Here is a 26,159-nt window from a genome sequence, read left to right as displayed (position 1 = left end):
CCTTTTTCAGCTATTCTAAAATTAAAACAAATGCCTACTATTTCCCACTGGTAACTATAAAAACCATAAAGTGTTAATTTATGTGATAATATAACGCCGAACAAAATTCAGCAGATACACACTGCATCGCTTCAAAATGGGTAAGTTTTTTAGCACACTGGACAACTACAAAAGCAACTACTTGAACTGAACCAGTAACACAAGTTAAAAAATGATTCTGCGTAGATCTTGGACCACAGTACGTGTGGTAACTGTAGAAATGAAGGACTACAAATCCCCTTAACTGCAGAGTTAGCTTTACAGAGAAAATGAAAGGCTGGAACATTACTTCAACACAGCTGAATTTTCTCCCCTGTACATCAGGAGCCTATGAGCTGTGTGCCCAAGCTAAGCTACATGTCTATCTCTCAAATCAATGCAAAATGTTACACAGCTCTGGAGGACAGGTTCTGCCATTCCAGGATGTTTGTCTAAAACAAGACAAATGACTCATTCCCCCAAAGGTGTCTTATTTTCTCCTGCAACTTTAGAAGGAGCCAAAACAACTGCTTCAAAGATGCTTAGCTTCAGGCAGCCAAAGCTAGGCAGGATAAATCATAGAATCATAGAACAGGGTTGGAAAGGACCTTAAGATGTTCTAGTTCCAACCCCCTTGCCACGATGAGGTTGGAACTAGAGCTCTCCTATACATAAAGCTAGACAACTTATCTCCCTATCCTCTATCTATACTTCTCTGTGCATGCAGAATTCGTCATTTATGTGCCCTTTCTTCTGTACAACTTTATTTCTACTTAACTCATCCCACATCTCACCTCTAATTTTATGCCTTCTCCTGCAAACATTTTCTTTCCCGTTTCTCAGCTCCTGTTTTGTTAGGGTTGCTTTGGGCTTTAAAACGGTGTAAATCTCAGTTCAGAACATACCACTTTAATTGCAAGTATTTAAAACATCTGGAAACATCCACTGCATTGTAAGTTTACTTTATGCAATGAAATAACTTCTGAGCTACTTCTGCATCCAAAAAAGGTGACGATTTTTATGCATGTTAATTAACTTATTCTATCAAAAATTCACTTCATTCCCCCATGTAATACATTATGAAATCATTAGAAATGCTGCATTTTACCGGAAGGCTGATACACCACAAGATGTAATCAGTGAAGCAGTTAGTACTTGAGGATGCTACTCATTACAAAATGCTTTGTATCCATCATGGCTCTTTTCTAGATACAAGAAAACATGGGCAGAGAAACACAGAAAGCTCAGGAGAGTGCATGAACAGGGCGTTTTTAAGCCCTTGTAACTATATTCACCACTGGCTTGATGTATTACCGTTCAACTCAAACAAAAGTACAAATGAAAAGGCAATTTCTGAAGTCAAATGGAAACAAGACCAGCGAACAGTGTAAGGCCTTACAACTACTTCCAAATCACCATGTAAGTTAACTACAGAAATGAACTCATGTGGAACATTTTATGATTATAAGTGATCAGAACATTGGCAGCTGTTGCTATCCAGTGAATACCAGGAAAAAGTAATTAGATGAGAGCACAGCTAGAATAAATATCTTCCCTGCTAAGTATGAAAAAGGGAAGGAACAGATGCATGTCTGATGAAAAGTAGAAATATTTTTTAAGTTACTGGCATGTAAGGATGAGGGATAACATTTTGGGGGTTTTATGGGCAAAAATGTACAGATATTAAAGAACATAAATTCCTTTTTACGCAAATTATTTTAAACCAAGGCAGATGTAATTTTGCATTACATCAATGTGATTTGACCCTAAAAATGCTGTTAAGCAGTTTACACACAAGAAGTGACCTACTTCAGTATGACAGCAGCCAGGTGTGAGAGAATAGTACAGCGTTCTCATGCTACTACCTGGCTGGTCACAAAGGATTTCCTCCAGTACTCCTGCTATTAAACATGCACAAACCAGCTGAAGGAACCTTCCTTTTCACAGCACTGAGGTTCTGGAGGAAAGCATTTCAAAAATACCTTCTGCTAGTCCCATTGCACAGCTGCTGTCCTCACACCAAAGACAGTTTAACCAAGAGCAGATTTGCCTGGGACTTGCACAGAGCTCCCTCCTCGTAAACAGATACATAAACACGTCCCATATATCAGAGTGCATAACCAGAACCCGGGAAAAGCTGACCTTTATAAGTGTGTTAGTTAGCTGTGCAAAAAGAACACCTTTTAAGAAAAACCAAATTCAGAATAGAATGAGAAATACAGTACCTGGGTTTTCCTGTCTATTTTAGGGAAGGCAGAAGAAAGTCCTGATTTAAGCAGGCAGGTCTTCTGGATTTGCAGCAGAGATTCTAGTCTAGATTCAGCTGATTTCACACAAAAAAGAGGTACTATTTCAAGTGAAGGAACAGAACAAGATTGCTTTGTTTACCACGCTCTCCAAATCTTCAGATGTGTAGTGCTCTCTCCTAATACCTCCCTTTCGTACACAGGAACACAAGGTGAAAGAGAATTCTGTATTCAGTTCTTCAACTTCCTCCATAGTGACCAGCTGAGTGAATCACAGATGGAATAGCTGAATGACCTGAACCACAGAAAACACACGCTCTGCCTCTGGAAAAGCCTATTGTTGGAAGCTGCATGAGCTTCTCTGCAAAGATTGTGCCAGTACTTCAGTGGTTATTGCCACTGTGGAGAAAGGTGACTGCATTTACAGGTCCAGCAACAAACATACATTTCTTCTGTATTTCGTATTGATATAAACTACACTGTTAGATAATCACTAAATTTCCATCATAAAGTAGACTTATTTTTCAAAACTAAGGTGGAATTTAAATTGTAAAAATCCCCTAAGTTTACACGAACCATCCCTTCACTCCAGGCGAAGCCGGAGAGGTAAAAAACACAATCCGTCGTAGTTCATTTCACATTAAAAAGCAAAACACATGCACCCAGTGGAGTAAGTATGGGGGAAGATGGAGAGACTTCAGATGCTCATGTCCCAGGGAACTCAGCTGAACAAACCCTATCTCTGAGAGATGTTCTTACAACCAAGGGCATTCCAAAGGCGGCAAATGAATAGCCTGTCCTATGAAAAAGGGCAGGGAAGTCAAGTCTAAAATAAATGACAAAGTGCGATATGAAGTGAATCACATCTGCAAGAGAAAACAAAGGAATCTATAAAACATACTCTGCAGCAGTACTCTGACAGAGCTCTTAACACTTATCTTTTAAAAGCTTTTCTGACACTTTTAGCTCACAGTTAAAAGAACAGATGAGAACTGCTACATATTTCTTTTTCTCCCAAAAGCTCTTTGTCAGCTAACAGAAGACTTATCTCTATTTTCATTAAGCATAGGCTCCTTAAAGGCCACGGAAGCCACCAAATTGAGACTAATAACAGTTTTCCACACATTGAGCTTACTAAAGTTCTGGTTCAGCAAAAGCAAACAAAAACTCAGGAAAGCAGTTACTCACGCTGCCATTAATGAACACAGTCCCACACATAACACTGCGTGGCATTCAACAAATCAAGTTCTCTCCCTGTAAAATCATCCACTGAATAAAACACATTTAAAGACCTATTCTAAATGCTGAGTGGAAGAAAATACTTGAGGTTTTGCTGTCAGTGAAATACTCAATACTAATATTTTCACTACTGTGAACACTTACCTAGGAAGAACCACCCTGCTCTGTGAAGAGATGAAAACTCAATGCTCATCAACTTGAGTTGAAGTAACTCCACTAATACAAGAGATGTACTGAGAAAGATCTTTCTGCACTCTTTTCCTACAGCCTACATATAAATGAAGTGTAGGAATACGGCTGGGCAAGCTTGAACACTGCCCTAATACATATTCATAAAGCATTTGTGCTGCAATACACTCAGAGTTCAGAAGCGGAACTATACAGCTGTCAGATACCCTGAAATCTGTTCTCTTTTAAACCCTAAATTGACAGAAGAGGTGTTTAATATGTACATTATTACATTAATAAATCAAAAAGATAATCACTTATCAGCATGCTATCACAAAGCTGCTTTTTTAGTCAAGAAGGATGACAAGAGCTGACACATCTCAGAGAAACATCTTAGTACAAATAAATCAAACAGCTTATAATTAAGGCAAACATAATGTTAAATTTGATGTGGTTGTTCAATACACATGAAGCATGTCTCAGAGACCTGTCTTCATTTTTCATACAGCTTTACAGGTTTTCAGGTATTATTTTTCCTCCATAAATCTACTGATTCTGCTATTATTTGAGCACTTACAGACTCATACTGGGCAGCTCAAGTATCTAAATAACACAGAACAGCCACTGTTTGTACTTATAAAACACAATTTTTCCATGAATTGCTTTTGCTAAGTTCCCAAACTAAAATAGAAAACTCTCTCATTAACACTGGCAAGCTTCCATGCCCTCCAACTTTCCACAACGTAAACTACTAATATGGAAAGAAAAACCCATAGTAAACCCAGATTAATCCTTATAGCAAAAAAATGTTGTAACTCATAGATAGTAATTCTTTAAGGCCTGAGCTATATTTCACTTCAATAGTGAAAAATCAAAGCAAGCTTTTCCTTACAGATGCTAGGTACCTCAAAGTATCATATGCTGGAATATCCTCCTCCCTTCCATACCTACTTTCTCTTATTTACACAGCTTGAAATTATGCTTGGTTAGACTTGATGAATGGTTGGACTTGGTGATCTTAAAGGTCTTTTCCAACCTAGTTGATTCTATGATACAAAAATGAATGAAGTGCTTAGGGCACATACAAGTCTATTTGACTTTATCTTAAACCAAGACAGATCCTATCACCCAACTGCAATGTAGGTCCAAGTTTGAAATCCTAGGCTGGGATCAAAAGTCACATAGAATGACTGACTCCCTGCACTGAGCCATTTCAGATGCCTGCACAAGTCATCTTCCAGCATCCAGCAGAACTCACCTTTATAAATAACATTTCTTGCATCTCCCCCAGGCAATATGCCTCCACCCTGGTCTTTTGCTTTCAATTTACTACCGAAAAGGTATCCACAGACAAGCTTGGTTCAGTTCAGTTGCTTTCCCATTTTCTTACCCCAGTAGAATGGTAAAGAACAGCTAGAAATAAAAGCATCAAGCTCTTAAAATAGGGCACAAAAATGGACCACACTAAGAGAGCAGCACATCATGGTTCTGGTAGCCACTTTAATTAACCTTACCCCCCAGTAACTGAAGTAACTGAAGTCTTCTGATATTCTTCTAGTAAGGAGGAAATATCTTGCATTCAGACACAGCATAAAATGTCATTTTCATTATTACTGCCCATGTCACTCACAGTTTCATTATAAAGAACATCAGAAACAAGAATATGACCTATCTGAAAGCAAGAACATTCACAAAACCAACCTCGGAAACTTCATTACATTCTCCTCAGACTATTTTTGTTCTAAAGTGGAAAACCTAGTTATTTTCTGTTTGTTTTGGTGTTTTTTTTGTTCTCTCCCTCATCCCCCAAAGACTGGGTTTTCATGTATTCTAGAAGGGTACCTGCACATAAGCATGCATATAACTATAACCCACACATCTTAGGGAGGAACATTTTAGCAGGGCCTGTCACAATAGGATGAGGGGTGATGGCTTTAAACCAAAAGAAATTTGGGCTGGATGTGAGGAAGAAATACTTTACAATGAGGGTGGTAAAACACTGGCACAGGCTGCCCAGAGAGGTGGTGGATGCCCCATCCCTGGACACATTCATGGCCAGGCTGGATGTAGTTCTGGACAACCTGATCTAGTTGAAGATGTCCCTGCTCATTGGAGGTCGGTCTAGATGATCTTTGAAGGTCCCTTCCAAACCAAACTATTTTGTGATTCTCTAACATACAGATTTTTATCTCTCTTTTCACACAGTATAGAGCTTGTTATGGTTTTATTTTACAAACGTGTTGAACATAGTGTTATTTGTAGTTATATATTATATATATTCATATGGATAAATGCTATTAACAGGTAAGATATAGACAGATAAGATACACACATATATATACACATGGAATTTGTTGTATTTTTTTTCCCTCCTGGAATGAAACATTTGGGGTCCAGCAGAACAATACAGTACCTGTCTAAATTAGGGGTGTGGGGCAGGAAATCAAACCGATATTATTTTTTAGGATTATTATAACTCTGTAGAGCCTGTTTTCTTATGTAAAGCATGTGTTTTGTTGTTAAAGAATTCTTCTTATGAGATGGAGTGACATCAGGGACAAAATAAATGGCATCAACTTGTACCCTGGAGTCTTTATCTTTTTTGTTAAACTATTACAAGCACTTGTGTGATGGAAGAGCTGGCATTTATGATTGTATACACATAGCGCAAAGATGAATGTCAGTCTAATAGATGCATTTACTTAAAAAATAAGTAAATATCAAGAATGTAAGACTTCTGTCTCACTGAGTAGCACACAGTATTAATCTGAAGCACATTTGTATGGTTAGAGATTTTACTTTCCTTAAGCCATAAGCAAAGAAATAGCATAAGAAAGGACATTTAGACAAAGATTTAGTGATTGCAGAAAGAATCTGGTCTTGAAAGAAGCAGCAAGGAGAGCTGAACTGTGGTCCAAGATCCTCCACACTCATCTGCCCTTGTATAAGCAACTGTGCAGAGCTGTGAGACAGATACATGTGGTAAGAGTTAGCAATTAACTGAAAAATATTTGGATTTATATCTTGACATTTTCAAAAAGAAAAAAGGGAAAAAGAGACAAAAAAAGATTGAGAATTCTAAACTGGTTCAGCTTTCTTTCCACAGCCAGTATTACATTCCTTCTCACTACCATGTGAGTGTCTTTTTACCCCTCCATAAAAAACAACCAGGTCTACACAGGAGCTATTAAGGCACAGCTGTGGAAAATATTCCACTGTCACTGAGCTAAAGAGCCTCCCAGACTTCATGCTGCAAGTTTGCCTCTGGGTACATTGCATGGTTGGACATCTGTCTGCCTGTAAGCCTGCTGTTAGAGGCACGATCTCTCTAAAGAGAGCACACTTGGCTCTCTTTAGAGACAATCATCTACCATTTCACTGCACTTTGAGCCAGACATGGCATTTGTGCATATCTGTCTTTTAAAATAAGGCCTGCATAATAAACTCCTGACAAATATGTTTGAATTAGTGGCCTATCTGCAATCCGAAGCACACAGCTCCTCGTTGCTATTTTGGGGTAAATGATCCCCGGTCTTCTTGCTACCCAAATATACAGCTTGCAGTTTGGTGTTACCAATTAGTTGGTTCATTTGCTGTCACTCTTTAGTGAGCATCTAAAGTTCCAAAAGATAATTGTATTTTTCTACTTGTTTAGCATCTGCCAAAGTGCTTTAAAATAGCCAGTTCCAGTTTTCTGTTTTGTTTTCTAAATGGAACAATAAAATCTTGCCCTTGCAGTTATGAACGTGTTCAAAGTTTAGACCCTCACTAATCCAGGTATTTGGCAGAGCTGCCACCCTTCCCTACCTCTACACTACAGCTTTGCAAACTCATCTCTTCCCTGCCTTCCTCACAAGCACCTTCTCTTTGCCTTTGTTGTTGCTCCTGAGCCCCCCAGGGTTTCCATTTCCAACTCACCCTTCAGCACTAACTTGTCTTTTCTTCAAAAGGGAGCCTGTCAAAGTTAGATGCCTGCAGGCGAGTAGGAAAGTGCTACGGATCTACCCATTCCTGGTCATTCAAGTTATTGATGTCTCAGTTCTTCAGTCACACAAGTGCAAGGGAGGCCCTTTTGCTTTAAAAGAAGCTCTCAGTTATGCCACAACCTATGGAAAGCCAAATCAATTGAGCTTTGCTGGCAGGAATACAAATGTAGGGGCACAAATGGGAAAGAAAAAAACTTTTCCAAGGGAAAATGACTTCTCGGTATCACAATACTAATGCTGTTTACCTCAGGATCAAGAATAAAGCACAAACTATGCATTACACCATAAAACTAAATATTGCTGTTTTCAACCATAGATTGCTGCTTCTTGCTTCAAGTGACTGCAGCCTCTGGACTGTAGTTGAGACAGTCTGAGCACAGCAGCATCACACAGGAGTCTCACTCTGTATCGTCACTAATAACACTGATATACAACAAGATCTAGGGATTTAACAGTCTCAACTACAATCTAAGCTCCCATCACTTTATTTACATAATTCCTTAATAAAATTAATATAAAAGTGCTTTCAAGGAGAAGTCAATACCTTGGATGGTCAGGCAAATATTCACTATTTGAGACAAGTAGAGTTTCACTCTCCTACAATGTACTAAAATGTCCACAGATAATGGAATATCACCAAGACCAAAAAAAGTCCACCTGACACTTGGTATCTAGCCTAAAATTGCCCTAACATGTCTTGTATTAATACAGTTATTTAAATCATTCAACAGCCCCACTCAATATTAGGTTTTAACATACCCCAGCTCTCATTCTACAGTCAATCAAACCCAAACTACTTCTTTCCTCTGCAAATGTCTTGCTCAAGAGGGGATTTTATTCTGCAGTCTGTAAGTGCCCTAGAATTGATATGTATATGTTAATGGAACAGTATATAAAGTCACCTCAAAGGCAATTGGTTTAAAATTGCAAAGCCCTACAGATGGGATGTAGGGTGACAAGTTAATTTAAAATTAGATTCCTAGATATAGTGCACACCTGATAATTGAGAGAAGCAGCAGGAAGGAGAGGAAGGTTATTGCTCTATATTTGAAAAGGTGAATCCCTCCTTCATTAGAGAAGGAGAGGAAGGAAATCCAGAACCATACTGCATTGCAGGGATTTCCAAACAGCCGCAGGGCTTGGGGATGGATGTATTGCTGCTCATGCCTTCTCACTATGAGTGAAATTTACCCCAGTTTAGGGAAGCTGTGAGCAGTTACTGGGAGAGTAGGGAAGGATCACTAAATACCAAGCCTCAGACAGGCCAGCTCATGCTCTTCCACTGTCTTCTTCCTCTCCCATGAAGACACAGTAGATATCTAGAGAGGAAGTATAACTTTAATTCCTAATGCTCAGAACTGCCCCAAAAGCGAGACTGGTGCCTCCATGCACTCCCACAGCACAGAGGCACTGCATAAAATCTGGTGCCCAGTTCCTGGCCAGCCTTGCCTCCAAGACTGAATTTCCCACCCAGAGCCCATGCAGAAACCTCAGCCCATTCCCAATGTTGCTGCACACCAGCAGCACCTACTGCAAAAGCTGAGAGTGAAAAGAAGTGGGAGGGTTGCAGGGTAAGAACAATCACCCCGGGGAGCATTGTCCCACTGAACCTGAGGAATACAAATGCTTTGCCATTCCCACTTCCTGCAGGGCCAGAGGGTTTGGTGGCGAGATTAACAGAGCATTGCAATAGACTGTATTTCTACCTATGGTAATTATCGTTTGTGGAATGCCACTACTGTGAGAAATAAAATACAACACCAAAGGGAAGCAAGAAATATTTAGCTTTGTCAGCCAAGCATACCACTTGCAGGAAGAACAGACAGCATAGACAACGAGCAGAAAATACTGTCATAGTAGCTTCCTATTTTAATAACGATTCTAATTGCTGACATTCAATTATTCAAACACAGCTACATGTTCCTATTGTGCCAGAAGCACTGTAGGGGTTTGGAGATAAGACTTGTCATCCTGCACTTAGCATTACTTTGTCTTAAAAATTACTTGGCCAAATACTGTGTATAAAATATCTAGGAACAAACACAGCAATGTAAGAATTATACACACTAGGAAATAAGCCAAAAAGCCAAGCTCTAGGTTAAAGTAGCATGCACAATGTGCTCCATTCCTGGGTCCTGACAGTACAGCATTTAGACTTGTGATTTCCAGGAACACCAAGTCCATTTTCACAACTGACATGAGAACTTCAATTGCAGGTAAGCACACGCACACTTGCACTCACAAGCACCAAGACAGTAAATATGCAAGCTGGACAGAACATCTGGAGAGGTGTTTCGTGACTAAAAGGAAGCAGAGGGAGTTTATTTCAATTCTAAAAAGAATAAAGATTATACATGGAGCTCACAGAAAAAAAACCAAGCATCTCTGAATCAACAAATAAAATGTCAATTAAACCTTTGTATAACCCTTTTTCCACTTTCACAAGACAGTCAACCTAAAAGCGCAAGGATGTAAAAAACGTTCTAGTTTGGCAAAATAAGAAAAGTGACATTCCACAAAAGACCTATTATTAGCTTTGTCACTGTTCTATTTGTCTTCAAAGTCTTTTCTAATAAAACCTAGAAGAATGAAGGGCAATATAATTATTTCTGAATCTCTATGTAAATAAAGCAGGACTGTCCCTGTTTATTGTTCAGTACAGAATTAAATGCCATCTCAATATTATTTAGGGAGTGGGCTGTGTCTATGCTGACCTTACCTTTCACTGATGAAGAACTTTCCATACACACCAAACAGGAAATAGCTTACAGAACAAAGCTGATTTTAACAGTGTCAGACAAATTCTCTTTCCTTTCTAAACTGATTTGTACAAAAAACCTTATGGCCAGGCTCTAAGAGGCTTTTGCCTTCTCCTGCATTATGAGGGGGGTACTTTAAGTGATGCAAAAATGAAGCTTTTTAGAATACATACACTGAAATTACTGAAATACTTTGGAAACAATCAGTCACTTATTCAAGATCCCTTTATGCTAACAATTGACTGACTATAGCTCCTCTGATAGCTAAGCTTGCCCTACAGTTTTCTTGCATATTTGCCAAATATATTTGGAATAACTTTTCAGCTTTTCCTCTTTGATTACTAAACATTCTTTAGCTCCACAGGATCTGAAAAGCCTTCATGAAAAAGCACATCCTATCCTTTCCTGCTGCTGTAAGAGAAAGAGGAACCTAAGGAAAGAAGCAGCTGACACAATCTCCACCTTTGTATCTGTCAGCAAAGAGAAAGGAAGGGCAAAGGAGATGGTAAGAGCATCACAATAACCCCCAGGGCCCTTCTCCACACAGAAAAGCACACATGCACATCTGTGATGCTGTTGACTTGAGAAAAAGATCATTGCTTACAGACACAGAGTGTATCACAGGACACATCTGTGGACCAAAGAACAGACATTGCCATATTGCAGACAGTTCCTACCTCCTGCTAAATCACCTGGTCTTCATCTCCACTGGAGGGGAAGAGTCAAGTACCACACACTGCCCTTTATCCTCAGCACCTCAGTCAGATTCACCCTGAGCTCTTCATTCAGTAGCTTACCCATGGCACTAGTGTTGCTTTTCCCCACATACTACTCCTTAGCACTACCTCTCTAAAAACAGTTCTCTTGTCTAACAGGGCATCAGCTCAATTCTAGTCCAATATCTTTATTTACCGTTCCCACGTTTATTCACTTTCAAGTATTCAGGACAATGCCTTCTGGTTCCCCAAATTCTCCTAATTATTGCATCCAAAAGCCCACAGAAGTTGAGCACAAACAAAAAAGAGAACTAATATGAATTATATTAGCTGCCTTCCAGTATCTGAAGGGGGCCTACAAAGCTGCCAGAGAGGGGCTCTTCATCAGGGACTTGCAGCAACAGGACAAGGGGTGATGGGTTTAAACTTAAACAGGGGAAGTTCAGGTTAGATATAAGGAAGAAGTTCTTTACTGTAAGGGTGGTGAGGCACTGGAATGGGTTCCCAAAGAAGTGGTAAATGCTCCATCCCTGGCAGTGTTCAAGGCCAGGTTGGACAGAGCCTTGGGTGACATGGTCTAGTGTGAGGTATCCCTGCCCATGGCAGGGGGTTGGAACTGGATGATCTTAAGGTCCTTGCCAACCCAAACCATTCTATGATTCTATATAGAATCAGTATATATCACATTTTCCTCATGTAACAGCTTTCTTCACATGATACACATAGAGAGTGTCTTTGCAGACCAGCATTTATTCCTCCTATCAATAAGGATGCTGAAGTTTACTTTCTCCTGCGAGACAATCTGAACTTGAAATCGCTTGGATCAAAAAGCTCTCCATTTCACTTTTGTGTGTTCTGGTTTGAGTTCTTTTTAAGAAAGATAAATCATTAACAGGAAAAAACATTAAACCAGTGATCCCTCCCTCTACTGTTTCTGTAAAACAGTACAGGCCACTGTTTAGACCATACATTAAAACCACTTGTATGTTTAATGTCAGCAGAAAAGTGAAACTCAAGAGTTGTAAGATACATGGGTTTTGTTTTTGCAGCATTTAGCTGGCACTGGGCAACAAATGCTGTTTCATTGCCACTTTTCTGGGTATGGAATACAGTTTTTATGCCTCCAGAAACAAAATCAGAATTAAGCCTTGGACTTCTGAAGGAATTCTGTGTTTTGCTGTCCTTTAATTTAGCTCTGAACAGTGCCTGCTGTGGCCCAACGTATCTACCCCATCAAGTCCAACCAATGTTTACCTATGTGCTGCTCTACCCTGTTATTCAGCAGTTCTGCAGCAATGCTTTAATTCACTGAACCCCTGGAGCTGTTTTTAACATTTCCCATAATTCTGCAGACAGAATGCAAGTTCATACACTTGAAATACACTGTGGGACAACACTGCACCAAGAAAGGGCTGAGCAACTGTTTATGCAGCAGCAGTGGATTGCATGTGGTCAGTGAAAAAAAAGAGAGAAGAATCCATTTGTGATGAAAAGCACATTATCCATGAAAAGGCCAAGAACTACTTCCAGTTGCATTCACTAATGGTAACCTGGAATTAACTTTTAGTTAGTTTTAATTTCTGCAGCCTGTATGTCTAAGGCACAGTTGGTAAAATCCTGGCATCCCAAACTAGAACAGCAAAGTTCCCATTCATGTTAGGATCAGGGATTTTCATCTGTTGCTACAGCAGCAAATACATACTGTGTTCACTTATTTCCTCTGAATATCGTCTCAGTAACAGAAAAAAAGGGAATAAAGGGGACACATCATTTGCTTGGTTCGACAGCACGTGACGACTTCTAACTTGCTTAGCCTTTGTATTAGAACTATTTAGAGAAGCTTCACATTGTCATTCTACACATGTATGGAAAACAACAAAATATCACTCTCCACAAACCTCCACCTGACAAAAGAGCCTGATAGAGTTTCCCAGTTTCTAGTGTTTTCTGTTAAAGGGCAGATCCAAGGCTCTGTTACTGAAAAGCCAACTATAATATGACTCTATTTCTTGTAACACCAACCACATGGAGCAAGTAACAGCAAGACTAGCTCCAGCCATACTAAATTCAGAATAAGATCTGAGATACACGTTTTCATATCCCTAAGATATTGAAATATTAATGTGTTCAATTTACAGAAACCTTTGACCCGTTCTCTTCTGCCAACGGCCACATTTTCCACTACATTTTTCTTTCGGTATTAGCTCACTGACAAATTTAATTTTGCCACTTTTTGAAGCTGCTCTGTACAATTACAGTGAGAACACCAGCTCCTGCCTGCTTAAAAAAATCAACTGGCTGCTCAGTGAATAAGAATTGTCACTGTGACTGACACAACCTAGAATCATAGAATAGTTTTGGTTGGAAAGGACCTTAAAATCATCCAGTTCCAACCCCCTGCTATGAGCAGGGACACCTCACACTAGACCATGTCACCCAAGGCTCTGTCCAACCTGGCCTTGATACTGCCAGGGATGGAGCATTCACCACCTCTTCGGGCAGCCTGTTCCAGTGCCTCACCACCCTTACAGTAAAGAACTTCTTCCTTATATCCAACCTGAACTTCCCCTGTTTCAGTTTGAACCCATCACCTCTTGTCCTGTCGCTACAGTCCCTAATGAAGAGTCCCTCCCCAGCATCCCTATAGGCCCCCTTCAGATGGTCTCCACGCAGCCTTCTCTTCTCCAGGCTGAACAGCCCCAACTTTCTCAGCCTATCTTCATACGGGAGGTGCTCCATCCCCTGATCACCCTCATGGCCTCCTCTGGACTTGCTTCAACAGCTCCATCCATGCGCTTCTTATGTTGAGGACACCAGAACAACATTGTACCAGTACATCATTGTACCAGAACATGCTCTGTTTTTCCAGCTTTCTTTCAATCTTAATGCAACTGGGAGGAAAACAGGAACTGACAGCAAGAATATTTCAAACAGGACGGCTCCTGCAACAGCAAACACCAGGAATGCAAAAGTACATCATGGTACCAACAGGGATCCCAACTGCACTGTGCTAACTGCTCTGCTGACAGATAGAGGGACACACTTCTTTGAAGAGTTCCTAAGCACTATGAGCAAGCCAAGATCAGCCACTGGACAAAAGTGACCTATTCCTGCTTCACAGATCAGTGCCGTCTCCACTGGACCCGTCACTGACAGACTGACAGGGGACTAAAAAGTAAAAACACCAGTACAAGAGACAAACATGCTTACAGGGGCATGTGTACATGAGATACTTAAGCACCAAAACAAAGCATTACTTAGAAAACAACCACCAGAACACTGATGCTATCAAAGCAGTGCAGGCTACACAATCTGCCACAGGAGATGCAAGACTTTGTGAAAAGCCCCCATCAGGTCACCACTTTTGCCAACCAAATTAAATAAATTGAAGTGAAACCCGAGAAAGAATGGTAAAACAAAGAAGCACCAACAAAAACCACCCCAAAACCAACAACCACCAAACCATCACAACAAATATCTCTCTTAAAGCCCATAATTGCATCTGGAAAAACTGATCCCTCTGATTTCAGCAGGCTATATAGCAAACTCATGAATAACATCTTTATATTTCACATGAGGGAAGATTCAACTGATACAAACTGCTTCAGTGCCTGTGAAGCATGCAGGCTGGAAAGCTGTCCAGGGATTAGAACAATTAAAGTCTATTCAGGCTCTGCCCCTTAAATCTGATTCTACTCCAATAAAACCACTGGATTTTTTTTCAACTGTGAGAAAGATTTGGCCTTAAATTACAACAGACTGATAGCTAAATTTACAGAACTAGCAATACCCTGAAAATGCAGAACCTCAGAGAGAAAATAGAGATCACAAAAAGCCTCAAACCTGCTGGGATTATCAATTAAGATATTTTAGCTTCCCAACTTAAATTGAAAACATGCTGCAGGAACCTCTGTAGATATTCAATTATTTTATTTTTATTATATTGAGACCCATAATTGCACCTGGAAGGAAGGAAAAACTGGATCACTTTGTCCCCATTGATCTAAAAGCGCAAGTACCATCAAGAGATATACCCGATTCACTGGCAGAGGGAGCAGCAATGAGACCTGTATTAGGAAGCTTCACATGAAAGAAAATAATTAGGACAGGCAGAAAAATTTCAGAAGATTTAATTGTTCACATAGTTATGAAATAAAATCCACACCATTTTGAAAGTTTAATGAATTGCTATCCGAGGAAGGACAGCCACATCCAGCCAATTGTAAATGCTGCTATGTATTTCATGACATATCCTAAATACAGGTACTTTTGGACCCTAATTTTTATCTTCTGTTCTGTATCTGCAATTCAAAACTTAGGATTTGGTTTGGAACTCTACTACCCAGTTTGTAGGTAGGCTACAGAAAACAGAATCCTTTAGGGAATTATGTGTGCATGCATTTAGCGGGGAAGTTTGACAAATTTGCCTTTATCCCTTCCACACAGGATTATGTGTATTCACACAGAAGTGATGATCTAGGTAAAACCAGGGCTGGCTTGACTGGAGCTAATATCCTCTCAGAGAACTGAGGTTGTTCATGCTGAAGGAGAGTAATTGGCCTGTGGAGAGAACTTCGGTATACGAAGCAAGCAGAGACTAAGGGCCTATGCACTTAACACTAAGCATGTCTCACAAGTGACCGTGAAAAAAAAGAAAGACCAAACCAGAAAGATACTTACAGGAGGACATAATCAAGATTCAACTTTAAGCGTACCAACAGCTTGTTCCCATCCTGCTCTTTATTTACAAGTGGGGTCAACTGCACCAGAATGTAATTAATACACAAATGTTTGCATGAGAAAGGCTTTGCTTTTTGAAGAATTGGCATGAAGGACTGTTCTTGTAACAGACATTTTATGAAGATAGTCTTGCTGTAATCCTAATGGCTGCATGAAGCAAAGCAACACCTTCAGGAAAGCAGCAGCCAGCAGCTTTCTTAACGCAGCTCATAAAATCAGCGTATGAGAGATACTAACAACCCTCTACTCCATTTCCATACGTGCCAATATCCCTCATTTACAGCTCATTTTAAAAGACTAATAAACCATCTGCATCTCTGTTGAAGCAAAGCTGACAGAAAACACCACACTGAAATGGAACAGAATATTTTAACCATGTTTAATGAAAAATGTTTCTACACTTAAAAAATAGACAGAGATGAGTAAATCTGAGCTATTTCTTTCATTGCCTCTTCTATCTTTTCTAAATGTGTCACAACACACATGTACCTGATGCAGCCAGACCTTTAAGTGGGACCGACATGGTGCAGCAAACATTTTGTTTACCAGAGACATTTATAATTCAATTTAGAGACATTTGCAAATGTTTGCTTTCAGACTGCCCTCTTAATGGGTTCTTTAACAACTCAGTGGATGCACAATAAATGCGAGTGTATTAGGATAATCAGTCTCAGGAGTAAATTATTCCATCTAGCCTTTTACTAATGTTTTAGCCACAAAATTACAAGAAGACAGAGCCATTTCAAGCCACACAGACCTTCTGGTTCAAAGGAAATGTGGCTGGTGGACATGTTACATAAGTGAGAAAATATGATTTCGAACTAATTAGATCCTGTAGATTGGTTCTGATGTTTGGGAAACTTCTGGATGGATTAGTTACATCTTCGGAGTGCTGTGCAAATGCGCAATACCCCTCAAAGGGAATAGAAGTGTTATTTGACAGGTAAAAAGCAAAATGAAAATTTAGTTTGCCTTGAAGCTCTAGTTTTCGGGGGGATTTTTAATAGCTTTTAGTAGCTTTTAGTGCAAGGTCCTACACCTGGGTCAGAGCAATCCCAGGCACAGCTACAGGCTGGCAAAGAAGAGATTCAGAGCAGCCCTGAGGAGAAGGACTTGGGGTGCTGGTTGATGAGAAAATGAAAATGAGCTGGCTTCAGTGTGCACTCGCAGCCCAGAAAGCAACCGTATCCTGGGCTGCATCAAAAGGAGCGTGACCAGCAGGTCAAAGGAGGTGATCCTGCCCCTCTACTCTGCTCTTGTGAGACCTCACCTGGAGTATTGTGTGCAGTTCTGGTGTCCTCAACATAAAAAGGACATGGAACTGTTGGAACAAGTCCAGAGGAGACCACAAGGATGATCAGGGGCTGGAGCACCTCCCGTATGAAGACAGGCTGAGAAAGTTGGGGCCGTTCAGCCTGGAGAAGAGGAGGCTGCGTGGAGACCTCATAGCAGCCTTCCAGCATCTGAAGGGGGCCTATAGGGATGCTGGGGAGGGACTCTTCATTAGGGACTGTAGTGATAGGACAAGGGGTAACAGGTTCAAACTTAAACAGGGGAAGTTTAGATTGGATATAAGGAGGAAATTCTTTCCTGTGAGGGTGGTGAGCCACTGGAATGGGTTGCCCAGGGAAGTTGTGAATGCTCCATCCCTGGCAGTGTTTAAAAGCAGGTTGGACAAGGCCTTGGGTGATATGGTTTAGTGTGAGGTGTCCCTGCACATGTCAGGGGGGTTGGAACTGGATGATCTTAAGGTCCTTTCCAACCCTAACTGTTCTATGATTCTATGATTTTGAAGGTATATTATTTTAAAATATTTTAGCACGTTCTGTTTAGCAAAGGGCTCGAAGCCTGTTATATTGTCAAATCCAAATAAAACACAGATATTCACAGACGTCAAAACCTGGTGCCTTTTGCAGCTCTGGGCTCCTTAAAGGTACTGACTTCACAGGGAAGAAGGGGAACAAAATGGTTTTAAAATGAATTCTTAAAATAGCCAAAACAAAACTTAACTCCACAAAAAAAAACCACACTACAAAACAAAACGCCATCCAACATTTCAACACCCTCAAATCACTAAGAGAATTCAGGTACTAAAAAAGGTAGAGAGAAGAAACTTTAGAAGCTAGAGGAAGAATATTTCTCTCTTTCACCTTTCTGTACAGTGTCAAAATGTAATATTAATACTTCCTGCTCTACGAAAATCTAAAAAGGACTCAGCAAGCTATTAAACCTTCCAGTGGATCATTTGTGCTATGACTTATTAGCATAATTGGGGGCACACTTTATCCTGACCTTTGCAAAACTTTCATTTCCCAAATGTGATAGATACAAAGTGCTTCTCTAACACCAATAACGATTATTTCCTATGGGAAACTGCCAATTATAAGTTGGTGAAAAATGCTATATTTGATGTACACTGAGAACATGAACACACCTATCAATAGTCAGGCTAATTAAAGCCATTCTCCAAATACTCATAAAGCTTGTCACTGCCATGAAATACAACCTACACAACTGCATCCTTGTCACGTCATTCATAGAATCATAGAATAGTTAGGGTTGGAAAGGACCTTAAGATCATCTACTTCCAACCCCTCTGCCATGGTCAGGGACACCTCACACTAAACCATGCCACCCAAGGCTACGTCCAACCTGGCCTTGAACACTGCCAGGGATGGAGCATTCACAGCTTCCCTTGGCAACCTATTCCAGTGCCTCACCACCCTCACAGGAAAGAATTTCCTCCTTATATCCAATCTAAACTTCCCCTGTTTAAGTTTGAACCTGTTACCCCTTGTCCTATCACTACAGTCCCTAATGAAGAGTCCTTCTCCAGCATCCCTATAGGCCCCCTTCAGATACTGGAAGGCTGCTATGAGGTCTCCACACAGCTTCTCTTCTCCAGGCTGAACAGCCCCAACTTTCTCAGCCTATCTTCATTCAACAACAATAAACGTTTGATTAATGCTTAAATACAGCACTTCCACTGAATGCTCCCCTTTCCCTACCAGTAAACTAACACATGTGGGAAGGTGTCTTAACATTTAGCCACTTGATATGACTTGATATAAACAGTAGGAATTTGAGTCAAGTGCCAGCAAAAATAGGCAGACACAGAAATAAGCTCCTTGTGTTCTGGACACAAGGAAAAATAAAAGCATAGCAAAGATCATAGATAAGGACAAGCAATAAACTGTCACAGAGCATATGGTTTAGGTTTATGATACTGACTGCAGTACAGTGTGCTGAGGTCACAAGTACAACAGGTAGCTAATTCAATGGCACCATTTCCTGCTCCTCTGTCACCTGCTATCTGGTATAACCTGCTGCCAAGGTGCTGCAGCCAATGTGTACCTTTAGGGAACAGAACCAACAAAGGACAGAGGAGGTACAGCCAGACAAAACTGAACACAATAATCCGACAGAGGACAAGGTAACTGCCTTCCCACCAACACACCCTCAACTACTCCGTGCACCCAGCTCTGCATGCATACATTAGGACTGCCAGAGTAGGAGTGTGTTTTAGCAGCACCAGCCTCAGGCATTTAGTTTACAAAGTATCTTTTCCAGCAGTGAAACCATACCACACAAACAAGGAAGCCTTCCAGAAAATGCAGCTTTGGGAGAATGTTGAGTGCAATCTCTTCATAGGTAGCCCAGGTTTTTAAAGCTTTCTCTGGATCCCACTGGATGAACAGACAGAATTGGTAGGCTGCAGAATCATAGCAGAGAGTAAAAGAAATGCCAGCTCTCACTGATCAGGCATTCTGTACACTACATCATCATCTTGTGTTTAAAAGGCATTTGCTGTAATGTCTTTGCTTTGGCCATAATCACTTTCGAAACAAGTTCTTAGGGCCTGATTTTATGTTCTTGCTAATGTGCAAACCTCCACAAGATTCTCTGATTCCAAGATGAAATGGACATTAAAGTCAATGTAAAACTATTTTACTACATTCACTTTTCCTGTGTAGATTAACACAGGAGAGTAGATTATGAATACTGAAAAAGCTGATTCCAAATTCTACATGACAATAGCAAGCCCTCCATGCTGGTATATCGATGACAGAAAGAAAAGCTTTTGAGTTTCTTACAAATATTGACCTGAAAACTGCCTCAAGCTGTTTAATATTTCACAAGAGTAAACTCCCCGTTCAATGATTCTGTATGTACACGATTTACAAAGAAAAAAAAAATCATTATGGAGTCCAGGCAACAAATTGCTGTATTAAGAAGTAGAAAAGGGTCACTTAAACCAAAAGAAGTCACGTTTAAAAGAAGCCCAAAGCAACACTTGAAGTTTTATCTTTTAAAGATTTTCAGAATCTCTTGCTAATTGCTCACCTACATCCTTAAAACCAAATGCATTTACACAAAAAAGACACCATGTCCAATTCAAGATTTCACCTTGCTTAGTTCCAACACAGCTACAGCCAAACACCATGCCAGTGTTTGATACAAATCCTACAGAGCTGAGGCAGGCAGAACTGCGTTTTTAAAGAGAAAATGGATACCAGCTTCAAATTCAGCAAACTCAAGTTCCAGTTCATCTGAATCAAAAACTTCCCTCGTTGTAACTCAGGTATTGAAGAATATTTGATCTGCCCTTCAGAGAGGAGATAAACTGCTTTCATATATGGCTCAGTATGTGCAAAAGTGCACCTTAATAAGTGAAATCTAAAAACTATTTAGTTTGCAATGAGAAAGGTTCAGGAATCATTTGAATAGAGTAACCAAGTACTAACATGAAGCAGGCATGCCTGTCCATCCTGCTGGAAGGGGCCTACTGAATTCTTAGAGCTGCTCAGCCTAGGTGAATTCAAACCAAATACAAGCCACAAATATTTTAATAGCTATGTTAACTGGCTTTTGTCCTCCCATAAGGTCTCTAAAGAAGGAAAGACAGGGTTGCTTTCTCTAGCCTAAAATACAGCACAGCAAGAGTGACTGAATGAATTTTTGTCAGACTGAGCAACTTGCTTGTTCACAGACAGGGGCTGGACATACAGATCTGACCACCTAGACCTGATCTAAAGAGGTAAGTGAAGTACTGCTTTCCTTTGTTTTGAGAAGAGTCTGATCATCATGCCAGAAGAAGTAAAAAGGGTCAAAGTCTTCCAATTGTACAAATACCTGAGGAAAGGACTCTGCCAGTCTATGGTATCAGCACAAGAATTTAACATGTACAGCAGTTCCAGAGGTGCTCCCAACTGCTAACCCAGACTGCAAGAGATCTCATAATCATCTTGTTTACAATCCAAATTTCCAGTCTGGTACAAATCAAAGAGCAAAAAGGAGCAGTTATGAAATGCAAGTAGATTCACTTGCTACTTTTCAATGTAATGTTTTACAAGTCATATTAATTTGGAAAAGAAGAAACAACAGTTAAAAATACAAACATAGAAAAAGTGGAATGTGTGACGTTAAGTAATGAGCAACAGTCCATATTTCTGTCTTTGCCCTTTGTTTTACAGGGAAAATACTAGACAGCAGTCTCATCACATACTGTAACTTTCAAAACTTGGCAAAGCAATTCTTACACACTGCGTTTCAGATCCAATAACTCAATACGTGCTTCAAAGATCTGGCAGCGGTTCTTTTGGGAGTTATTTCCTACTTTTCTGGCTTATGCAACCTGTCAAGTTTGGAAAATTTACACTTAGCAGATTAAAAGGATGTACACAGAGAAAGAGGAAATCATAATAACCACAATTAGAAATGAAGTTTTGAATGCAAATTTGATTTGCCACAGACATTTCCATTGCCTGCAAGAAATCCTCCCAATTCAGAGCAGCACATGCCTTCCTTCTCAGATTCCAGTTTTCACAGGTACTATGATCAAAAAGGATTTGTTTAGGTGAAGAGCTGCCAGTAGGGGAGACTCCCTAACTCATCACACAAATATTCTCTGTTCAATAATTCAATACTTGTTTTAAGAGCAAAAAAATTACAACAGAGAAGATATTAACGCTGGAGCAAAACCAGGCTCTGGGAAAGCCACAGGATGGAGCAGAGTTTTGCCTGTGATTAGAATCTGTTTACTTAAACACTCAACCAAGCATTGCTCCTCTGAACCAGACCACAAGTGTGATTAGAGAAAACATCCCTCTGAAATTTTCCATAGTTTGAGGTTTAAAGTTGAAAATACAGGAAGAAAAAACAAAACAAAACCCAACTTTCCAAAACCAATGCATTTTCTGGCAGTAATTTCGTAATTTTCTTTGCCTTCACCAAAAAGCAGTAAGAGATGAAGATGAATGCCCTCAACATGCAGCAGCATAAGAAGAAGGATCAGTTTAGAAGAAAATATCTACTAATCTTGGTGCATTAATAGTAAGAAATCCCTTGGGAACACAGGAATGTCACTTCACTATCTCTGCCACCACTGTCCTTCAACTTTTGCACCAAGTTATGCCATCTTGGTTTAGGCTGAGAAACTAGAAAGGGACTAGTTTCATCAAGTCTTCTCTACTCTCTCAACTTCCAGACACACATTCATGCTGGTTCGAGCAGACTCTTGTGCTCTGGTTTACTCGTGAAGCTAATTTCATTCACTACTAAGGAATGAAAGTGACTCAAAAAGATGAGAGGAAACTGCAAAGAACCCAATAGGCCTCAGTGAGCTGAGCCTGCTCAAAAGAAAGTGGTTTGCAAAAACTCAACTTTCTTCAGGTTTTACTGAGGCCTAACAAAACGAGCTGTCATTTTGTGTTCAGTTCTTCCCACATTGCCCACCACCACATGTAAGACCAGGTTTTGCGCATTTTAAAAGAACAAGGTTCTAACTTCAGGCACTGATGAAATACAAATTTTGAGTAAAATGACACCACACCTTAGTTCCTTGGAGATCATCCCCATACCTTTTCAAAACACAGCAGTCTTGCTTTGCTGGGGATTGACTGATAAATCTTAAGGGGAAAGTTTCACAAGACAGTCACTTAAACACCAACAGAAAACAACCTTTCTCAGCCCAAGACAACTCATTTCATGTACAACCAAAATGTACAGGAGCCAAGATTTTTTTCCTCTGTTTCTCTGAATTAGAATGTCTGAAGATTCAGGCATGGCATAAGACAGACCTACCATGACCAATTTAAGGCAGCAGTACGGTAAACTTCATTAGTCCTCTCTAGAAATCCCCTAGTCACTCATCATTTCCTCACTCACCTCTGCTCTGCCAGCACAAACAAAAACTGATTCAGCTGGAAAAAAAAATAAATCACAGAATCATAGAATAGTTTGGGTTGGAAAAGAACTTTAAAGGTCATTTTAGTCCAACCCCCTGCAATGAGCAAAGACATCTTCAACTAGATCAGGTAGTTCGGAGCCCCATGCCACCTGACGGTGAACGTTTCCACAGATGGGGCATTTACCATCTCTCTGAGCAACCTGTGCCACTGTTTCATAACCTTTATTGTAAAAAAATTCTTCCTTTTAATTTACATCTACTCTCTTTTAGTGTAAAACCATTAACCCCTGTCCTACTGCAAAAGGCCCTACCATAAAGTCTGACCCCATCTTTCTTTATGTCCCCCTTAAATATCAAAAGCCTGTAAAAAGGTCTCCCTGGAGGCTTAAAACCAACCTTTTAGAACTGCAGTTAGCAGATCTACTTTTTAGCTAGATCAGCTTCACTACTTACACAGGCTTTTGGTGTGAACAAACATCCAGGGACAAGAAATTAAGAGGCCGGGAGTGAGAGTGGGGACTACGCTCTGTAACAGAAGCATCAGTTCAAATGTACATGAAACTACAGGGAACCTGACAACTGAGACAATAACCACAGCCATAAATTATCCCTATGGTTTTCTTATCATTTGCTTTTTAGGTGTACTCCCAGAGCTCTGCCTCCTCTCTGAACCACCAACCCTTCTCAGTCCAAGACCTTCACCAATGTATACTTTCTGCTCTTACCAAGCAGTCTACCCACCACTGGATTTTGCTGTGATGAAACAGGACAGTCTTTCAAAGGAAAGTATGAAGTCTACATGATCACAAGCAACAGGGAATGTTTGGAAAACAATGCTTCATCTGGATGCAGTAAGCCTCATTTATTTTTCTTTGGCCTCTCTATTTTTATTTTATACTGTTTACTCCATGTTTTAATGACAGAAGGTATTTTAAGCATTCCTGACCTAGAAATGTGCTAAGAGAACTTTTCAAAAGAAAACATTGTCCATCTGAAGGGAAACTCAGTGTGCACTCCACCTAAGCAAGCTATGTATGTTGCTTACAAACAGCAGATAACTTCTCAGACCTAAAAGAACTCAATTTCCAGAAGCTAGAGATAACATGTATAAAGATTCAGATTGGCTGCAGGATTCAATGGACCTGATTAAAAGAACAGTAGTGGGATTCCCAGCCAAAATAGATGCAAGAGAGGAAAATTCAGCTCAGGTGGGAAATACCCACACAAAAATGCCTTAATTGCTATGCTTATCAGGGACCATATCAAGATATCCAGTGGAGCCACAACAGCACTACCTGTATTTTCAGACTTACACTCCAAGGAAATATTTGCAGAAGTTTCTACTTTCCAAGAAAGTTATTTCTGGCCAAGGTAGGTTTAAGTTTTTCTTAGTTCTTTTAGTAAATTGTACTTGTGCCCACAGAAGAATTATTTTTATCAGTTACAAACAAACAAACTGATTGTGATAGAACACCAGGTCACAGTGCAACAAATTCCCAAATCCTTGTGGTGTACAGCACAGAGATAGACCAATGATCAAGTGGTGAAAACCAAGGAAAACAGAAGTGCATTTTAATGACTAATGCCAAGGTTATACATAAATAAAGCACTGCCTACAACCCCTGTAAAACTGCTCCTAAGATTCTAGAAGACCAATGCAACCATGCTCTTTGGTGACTTTCTACACTGAAATTTTGCTGCCAAAGATCCCTCTAGAGGAGTGGAGAATTCTGATGTGAATTTGGAGACATTCTTACATGATCAACAAAAAGTAAATACATCATCTCATCATCATCACTGATAAAAGGTTCTGTAGACAGAAGAGTGCACCACGTTCTGCATTTCACTTGCATGGGCAGTGCTCTCCTCCTATGCAGAAAGGACTGGCAAAGAACCCACTTAAGCTAAACTGAATGAATGGTTTGACCAACAGGGCAGGATTGAGGTCTCACTCAGGATTAGTGAGAAACTAATCATTTGCCTCACAACAAACCCTTTCGAGCCTGCTCAAGGCCTGGATGCTAAAGTGAAATTCTGTGGCAGTCTGGTGTTTCCGGAGGAAAAGCAGCTTTCGGACAGCAGAAGCCAGAAGGGTAAGAATCCTTGATGCCAGTGGCATATATAAAGCTACACTCAGACTAGGAGTACGTGTGAAGTGAATGTAAACCGGTCTGCAAGTGACCTAACTCTGAGTATTAAAAAAAAAAAAACAAAAAAACAAACAAACAAACTAAACCCAAGTGACTGCTCTTGACAAATCTGAGGTGAGAAGAATCTGCTAGAACCAGAGAATGGAGCACTTAAACTACCTTTGCTGCTGTTTTAAGAATAGCTCCATGTTCTCGCTATATCTTAGTGAGGCTGGGAAGGGGTGAGTTTCCTACTCACCTGTACTTCCCAGAATGCTAGGCTACTGCAAAAAGACAAGACCACTGAGGACCTAAAATGCCCCCATCTGTCTCTGTCACTCACACACATGCTTCTTTCTCAGTGTCAGGGGATCTGGTTTTCTGGAAAGCGCAGTACACTCTGCATTTGCAGAGTTATGACCTACACGTCTAATAACTTCTCCCCTCTCATGAGCCACAACTGTTGTTTTTTTAGAGCACATTTCTCATTCTAATACTGATAGCACTGCGCTGAAATATTAAACCATATTTTAGACAAATAGTAAATAATCTATAAAAAAATCCAAATGTTAGATGAACAGAAAGACACATACCTTTTGAAAACCAGAAATCACTCTGTAGAAATTCCCATTGTAGAGAATGTCCTTCCTTCCCTAAAAAGGAGAAAAAAAAGAAGCCTTAATTGTGCATACTAGTATTTAATTACCTGATACAAACACAGTGAACTACTTCAAGACCTTCTTTTTCACCCAGAAACAACTCCTTACTGATCAGTCTGTGTACACTATAGCAAGCATAAGTATTGCCAGCTCAGTGTGGTTTTGTCTGAAGTTCATTTCATTTTGAAATTGCTTTCCGTCTTTGTTACCTAAACAAAAGCATAACAGCTGCAGGAGAAACTAACCTATTCTTCCAAGCATTTAAAACTATACAATGGGAGCCAAGAAGGGAGCAGCTTGTCAGGACCAG

General features: G+C 40.1%; 1 protein-coding gene across 9 annotated transcripts in view; it reads right to left on the bottom strand.

Moving 5' to 3' along the window:
• Positions 1 to 26,159, bottom strand: part of PLCB4 (phospholipase C beta 4) — a 198,813-nt gene that overhangs the window by 153,968 nt on the left and 18,686 nt on the right. For all 9 annotated transcript variants that reach the window (XM_062610270.1, XM_062610280.1, XM_062610251.1 and 6 more), the window contains one exon: positions 25,784 to 25,843. Coding sequence is in view for 4 of the 9 variants with exons in the window: in XM_062610235.1 (XP_062466219.1) it covers positions 25,784 to 25,843 (60 nt within the window). In the remaining 5 variants the exon portion in view is untranslated. The remainder of the gene's footprint in view (positions 1 to 25,783; positions 25,844 to 26,159) is intronic.

This window comes from Pezoporus occidentalis, unplaced genomic scaffold (genome assembly GCF_034315485.1).
Source record: "Pezoporus occidentalis ecotype Australia unplaced genomic scaffold, CSIRO_AGI_Poc_V1 ctg10, whole genome shotgun sequence".
Classification (NCBI taxonomy): domain Eukaryota; kingdom Metazoa; phylum Chordata; class Aves; order Psittaciformes; family Psittacidae; genus Pezoporus; species Pezoporus occidentalis.
This window is presented reverse-complemented; position numbering and strand designations above follow the sequence as displayed.